The sequence below is a fragment of the Poromitra crassiceps genome (assembly GCF_964638095.1).
Source record: "Poromitra crassiceps genome assembly, chromosome: 5".
NCBI classification, from domain to species: Eukaryota; Metazoa; Chordata; class Actinopteri; order Beryciformes; family Melamphaidae; genus Poromitra; species Poromitra crassiceps.
In genome coordinates this window covers 62388874-62396373 of record NC_139642.1, presented here as the reverse complement: position 1 = coordinate 62396373, position 7500 = coordinate 62388874, and the positions used below count along the sequence as shown (strand labels likewise).

At 39.5% G+C, this 7500-nt stretch overlaps 1 protein-coding gene across 1 annotated transcript in view; it reads right to left on the bottom strand.

The window, feature by feature from the left end:
* Nucleotides 1–99: 99 nt before the first annotated feature.
* LOC310776682 (melatonin receptor type 1B-B-like) overlaps nucleotides 100–7500 on the bottom strand; it is a gene marked incomplete at both ends in the record, with an annotated part of 41069 nt that continues 33668 nt past the window's right edge. The window contains 2 exons of the mRNA XM_083636841.1: nucleotides 100–846; nucleotides 1315–1433. Coding sequence (XP_083492967.1) covers nucleotides 100–846; nucleotides 1315–1433 — 866 coding nt within the window. The remainder of the gene's footprint in view (nucleotides 847–1314; nucleotides 1434–7500) is intronic.

Sequence of the window (7500 nt, the reverse complement as noted above, 5' to 3'; positions counted from 1 at the left end):
GAGGAGAGGAGAGGAGAGGAGAGGAGAGGAGAGGAGAGGAGAGGAGAGGAGAGGAGAGGAGAGGAGAGGAGAGGAGAGGAGAGGAGAGGAGAGGAAGCCTCACAGACTCTCTCCTCTCAGCTGCTCGTTGTTGTTGAGTCCTGGGGATGGTTTGCTCCTGCCCTCGGTGCCGCCCCGCGACGTCTCCTGGAAGAAGAGGCGGGGCTTCCACATGGACACGACGATCCGCTTGTACTCCTTGCGGAAGTTCTGGTTCAGCAAGCCGTAGATTATGGCATTAAGGCAACTGTTGAAGTAAGCCATGAAGTAGCTGACCACAAAGAGCCACTCGGGGATGCGCGGCGCCACCATCTCCGGGTGGACCGCCACGGCCAGGCCGATGAAGTTGAGCGGCGCCCAGCAGATGGCAAACAGCACGAACACCACAAACATGGTGAGGAAGTTCCTCAGGTCGCTGGGCTTGAGGCGCGGGCGCACCTCCGACTTGACCTTACGCCTCACCTGGATCACCAGGATCCAGATGCGAAGGTAGCAGAAGGTGACCACAGTGATGGGCACAAAGAAGTGGATGACCACCACCGTGATGGTGTAGGACGCGCTGACCGCCTGCGCAAACGTGCACGAGTACACGCGCGGGTCGTACTGCAGGGAACCGACAAAGAAGTTGGGCACAATGGCCACTACGGTCAGTGCCCAGATAAGAGCTACTAAAAGCAGCGTGTTGCGGTAGCTGTAGAGCGAGTCGTAGGTGAAGCTGTGGCAGATGTAACAGTAGCGGTTGATGGCGATGCCTGTGATGTTGAAGATGGAGCCAATGACACTCAAGCCCATCAGGAAGCCACTCACCTAAGAGAGGGACACAGAGGGAGAGGAGGAAGGATGACGATGCTGGGAATCAGTCAATTAAAAAACAGAGGGTTGGGCATCGACAACCAGTTCCAAAATTCTGATTCCAAAAGGAATCAAAACTCCAAAGGAATTGAAATGAATGCTTAATGATTCCTAAACAGATGTGAGCAGAACGTACGTGAAATCCGAGTTCCCACCCAATCATAATAAGTGGTGGACCAGGAGTGTTAATTACCCGCACAATGTTTGCATAATACTTCTTTATTTCGTTCTATTGTTATTTTGCTGTGTGCAAAAAAAGAAAATGTATACAAAAAAGTAGGAACTGTTGATGTTTACAAAAGTTCATAATAAACAGCACACAATGTTATGATACTATGAATACGACTGTAATGGTTGAAGAAAATACTGTTGAAGAAGTGGCACTGACACAAGGTCAGAGGTCAAAGTGGAGTCATGGCTCACCTTGCACTGAGTCTCACCCAGGGACCAGCCATCATGGAACATGGCATACAGCACCAGGGGGTAAGGGTAGAAGGCCACCAACAAGTCAGCAAAGGCCAGGCTCACCACAAACACATTCCCTTTACAGGAGAGAAGAACACAAACACATTCCCTTTACAGGAGAGAAGAACACAAACACATTCCCTTTACAGGAGAGAAGAACACAAATACATTCTCTTTACAGGAGAGAAGAACACAAACACATTCCCTTTACAGGAGAGAAGAACACAAATACATTCTCTTTACAGGAGAGAAGAAGACAAACACATTCTCTTTACAGGAGAGAAGAAGACAAACACATTCTCTTTACAGGAGAGAAGAAGACAAACACATTCTCTTTACAGGAGAGAAGAACACAAACACATTCCCTTTACAGGAGAGAAGAACACAAATACATTCTCTTTACAGGAGAGAAGAAGACAAATACATTCCCTTTACAGGAGAGAAGAACACAAACACATTCTCTTTACAGGAGAGAAGAACACAAACACATTCCCTTTACAGGAGAGAAGAAGACAAACACATTCCCTTTACAGGAGAGAAGAAGACAAACACATTCCCTTTACAGGAGAGAAGAACACAAACACATTCTCTTTACAGGAGAGAAGAACACAAACACATTCCCTTTACAGGAGAGAAGAACACAAACACATTCTCTTTACAGGAGAGAAGAACACAAACACATTCCCTTTACAGGAGAGAAGAACACAAATACATTCTCTTTACAGGAGAGAAGAAGACAAATACATTCCCTTTACAGGAGAGAAGAACACAAACACATTCTCTTTACAGGAGAGAAGAACACAAACACATTCCCTTTACAGGAGAGAAGAAGACAAACACATTCCCTTTACAGGAGAGAAGAAGACAAACACATTCCCTTTACAGGAGAGAAGAAGACAAACACATTCCCTTTACAGGAGAGAAGAAGACAAACACATTCCCTTTACAGGAGAGAAGAACACAAACACATTCTCTTTACAGGAGAGAAGAACACAAACACATTCCCTTTACAGGAGAGAAGAAGACAAACACATTCCCTTTACAGGAGAGAAGAACACAAACACATTCCCTTTACAGGAGAGAAGAAGACAGAGAATCATGCGTCGTTAGATCATAAGAGGCCTTGATAGAAACCGCCCTAACAACCTTGAGTACAGTAGCAGCTCCTCCATACATTGCAAGACCTCGCCCATGGCAGCCTTCTTGTTTATGAGCCAATCAATCACACTAACATCCAATTAGAAACACACAGATAGGTGACAGCCCACCAGATGAGTAAATCAAGATTAAGACAAGGACAGAATATTAACTGAAGACAGACTAAGTGCTATCGAAAGGGTCATACCGCACACTTGTGAAATCAAGACTCGAGGATTTTATACCTACATTAGTTTTATTGGTTATAATATTATATATTAAACCCCCCCCCACACACACACACGTGATCTGTGGTAAAAACAGCTGTGCGCTGTGCTCAAAGTTCAAATTGTTTCAACTTTGACCTACCGCTAATCTTTCTCCTAGACATGGAAGTGAAATATCAATTAGACTATCAAATTGGCTCATAAGCTCGCCAAGAAGACAAGGCTGTTCTCTGCTCCAGGTCTCTCAAGCATACAACCACACAGCACAAATGACACCAATACAAAGTGTCCAGGCACTCAGCAGTCATTCAGTATGTCAGAACACAGAAACGGAAAAATACCTGGTTTCCCCCCTAACACCCTCAGAGGGCCCAGAGACACTGTCCTGACACTATCAGGGTGTGCATGCACAGTGGCGTTTGGGTGCACCGATTGGCCTCGGCCACTGGGGGGCAGTGTTACACCACTGGAGGGAAAAATCTCGGGTGCTGGCGCAGCGCACATAGGCCAATTTTCCCCTGAACTGAGGAGAGAAAGTTGGGTAGTGCCAGAGGGATGCTGAGCAGTGTTGGGGGTAACTCATTACAAAAGTAACATATTACATGTAATATATTACTTTTAGCAGTAACTCAGTAATATAACTTATTACTTATAGGATTTCAGTAATATTATACCAGTTACTTTGTCAAGTAACTCAAGTTACAAATTGAGTTACATTTTATTAAATCAAAGCACATATTTAAAGAAGATACAATCATTTCCTAATCCAACTGTGTGTTTTATGCAAATAACCACTACAGATGACAATAACAAAGGAAAAGAATAACATTTAGAATTTTGGATTGTTTAAACTGACTTCAAGGTGGTTGAAATTATTTTTCTTGATGGTTCCCGGGGCGGCGATGTCATTCTGCTGCTGCTGATGTTTTGGTCAAAGTAATGCAAAAGTAGTGTAATAAGTAACGAGTTACTCTACACAGAAAGTAATATTGTAAAGTAACTTATTACTTTCAAATGAAAGTAACTAGTAATATGTAGTATATTACATTTTGAAAGTAACTTGCCCAACACTGATGCTGAGGACAATAATAATATATTCTTGGGCACAGTGGCAATCAGTCTGTGTCTGAGAGGAGGACATTTTCTCGTTGGGAAAAGGGACGATAAGAAAAGCCTAAATGCTTTTTACTCAAGATATTTCCTGCAGTGCCAATTAAGACGTTCTGTATGATCACACAGGCATCCCCTCTGCGTTTAGTGCAACCGGGTGCCTTCCTGGATGCCTAGATGCCTGTGGGATCATGATTATGTTATGTTATTTGATCCCATAGAATAGACCATCAACATTGAGTTAAGATAGCCTGATATTGCTGTTTGATTGATGTACTTCAGACGACACCAATACATAAAAAGGTCTGTCTGAAGGTATTTATTTGTTTCTGACTCTACCCAGCGAGCATTTTTCGGTTGAAAAGACGTTTAAAAAACGTTTAGGGTCAACGTTGAAAAAACGTGCAAGGAAGGTTTGAAAGTGAAAGTTTTTTCACCCACTATTTGCAGACGTTTATTGAACGTTCAGATTTAGACCATATTTCACCAGGATCTTAAATTAAAAATTGGGCAAAGCTGGGCACATATATACTCTATCTCGCACACAACTTGTAGACTACATGATTGTCGACGATCGGGAGGACAAGTTATTTTATGTAATGTGTACGAGACTATTATATTAATGTAACAGACTAAAATTATGTTGTGTGTGTGTGTTGTCTATAGGCTGTAGCCTATGGCTTCAGAGGTTAACTTCATTTAACACCAGAGACTGAGGAGGTACACAGAGCCTCGTATACAGTCTGTTACAATAACATAGCTTGCCCAGAGCACCTCGTTCCGCACTTGGTGCAGACCGGTGCAGACTTGCTTTGGTCTAGTCTAGTTAGTCACGGTTAGTATAGCTAGCAAGTAAGTACTTGCGCATGCGCGTTGCCAGAGATGGGCGAAAATACATCATAAAGTATTTTGATACAAATTACAAATACTTGCTCAAAAAATGTATCACAATACAAATACAAAATACCTGTCTGAAAATGTATTTGAGATACAAATACGTATTTTGTATTTTGAAAATACATGAAAATACATTTTATAAAAACGTATAAAGAGCTGCAACGATTAGTCAATTCATAGATGAATTGCCAAATATTAAATTAATTGCCTATTTTGATGATCTATTAATCATTTAGAGACATTTCTTTAAGGAAAATGTCTTAATTCTCTGATTTCAGCTATTCAAAAGTGAAATTTTCTGGTTTCCTTAGACAGTAAATCCTCTCTTTAGTCCTCTGTCACAGTATGTGTACTCCCTAACACACTGTAGTTCTTCCATTTTAGTTTTTGTTGTTTTTCAGTAGAACTAATTTCTCCTTCAGCTCAGCTGTTAATCACCTTCTGTGAGGGCTTTTGACTTAAAGGCAGCATTTCTGCATGTTAACCTCAAGTTTTGGAACTTTGACTATGTTTAGCCATAGATATCTGACATCATAACACAATATATAAATAACTGAAATAGGTAAAAGGCATAGTAGGTCCCCTTTAAACAACTTCACATTCACCACCATGTCAGTAACTTGTCGTCACAGTATTTATTTAACGTGCAAACATATTTATACAACTAGAAAAGGTTACATTTCAGGAATTGAATGCCCTGATGTACATCCTGTCTAAGGTTGTGAAATTGTGAATCGGTGAGAGGAACGATGAGAAACTGCATCTCAAACAAAAAAGGCCTTCCATGAAATTGGACTCTTGTTCAAATCCTTACATCCTTAAAATGACTTCCCCTCCTTCTGCTTCATAAACAAAATCCAAAACAACCTGGCTATCTAGAACATAATTACTAAAGAACAATCACTCACTGAATACAACTTTCCACTATCAGCAGTGGTAACACCATTCTAGTGTCAAAATCTGCACAGCCATCATTATGCACAGTGAAGCCCAGACATCCTTGTAGCAACAGAAAGACATTTTTGATTTTCATTAGGGTACTTTGGTGTTCAGTTATAGTTTTTCAGTATAACTCATTTCTCCATCTATTCAAATCAGGTTTATGACAGTTAGTTGTTTTTCAGTACAACTAATTTCTCCTATTCAAATCAGGTTTCAGTTTAGTTCAGTTAGGTTTTTTTTCAGTACAACTTATTTCTCAATCTATTCATATCAGGTTTTAGTATAGTTCAGTTAGTTGTTGTTTTTCCAGTACAACTTATTTCTTCAGCTATTCACATCAGGTTTCAGTTTAGTTCAGTTAGTTAGTTTTTCAATACAACTTCTTTCTCAATCTATTCTGAATCATATCAGCTTTCAGTTTAGTTCAGTTAGTTGTTTTTCAGTACAACTTATTTCTCTATCTATTCTGAATCATCAGGTTTCAGTTTAGTTCAGTTAGTTGTTTTTTCAACTTATTTCTCCATCTATTCATATCAGGTTTCAGTTTAGTTCACTTAGTTGTTTTTAGTACAACTAATTTCTCCATCTTTTCACATCAGGTTTCAGTTCAGTTAGTTGTTTTTCAATACACCTTATTTCTCCATCTTTTCATATCAGGTTTCAGTTGAGTTTAGTTCACTTAGTTGTTTTTAGTACAACTAATTTCTCCTATTCAAATCAGGTTTCAGTTCAGTCCAGTTAGTTGTTTTTTAGTACAAGTAATTTCTCTGTTTATTCATATCAGGTTTCAGTTTAGTTCACTTAGTTGTTTTTAGTATAACTAATTTCTCCATCTTTAGTTTAAACCTGTGTCAATGTTTACATGTGTCAATTTGAGAATAAAAAGAAAAATGTATTTTATGTATTTGAAATACACAAAATACAAGATCTGAAAGTATCTTGATACAAATTACATCTCATTTTTCTCTGCCCAGCCAAATACAAATTACAAAATACAAAAAAGTAGTTGAAATACGTATTTCAAATACAAGTATTTCAAATACTGCCCATCTCTGCGCGTTGCTGCAGGAACTGAATTCATTATTTTATAGTATTGCGCTAAACTATTAACCATAGTTGTGTCCTGGAAGCTTTTTGCTGGCACCACATAGCCTATATAGTCCCATATTTATGATATTTCATGTGACATAAAATGCGTTGAAATGTAGTTTTCGTATAGACCAGATTTCAACTCTCAGTTACACAATAAAATGGACAAATGCCAATTCACACACTATCAATATTGTCTCTATTCCAAGCTACAACAAATGTTTTAACAATATGATGAACCAAATTGTGTTTTTTTACACGTTGACGTTGTAACCGCATTTTAGCCGGTTGAAAAGAGGGTGAAATTAGGTCTTAGACGTTCAAACCCAATATCACCCAGATTTCAACTAAAAATCAACGTTGAAAAAACGTTTTGTGCTCGCTGGGTAGGAAAGTGAGGAAAACAGTACAATTCCACAAAACTACATGTATCTCTGAACTAACCTCTTTAATCTCTTTAACCAAATCACACACAAAATTGTAGGCTATTCGATGTGATCTCCTTTTGATAACTAATGTTTTCACTTAATATCACTGAGCCTCCGCTAAAACTGTTCGGAGCGCCACCTGGGGAGGCCCACTTTCAAAACCCCTGATTTAGAGTAGACCTACATCAGAGATGCTATAATAGAGTAGACCTACATCATAGATGCTATAATAGAGTAGACCTACATCAGAGATGCTATAATAGAGTAGACCTACATCAGAGATGCTATAATAGAGTAGACCTACATCAGAGATG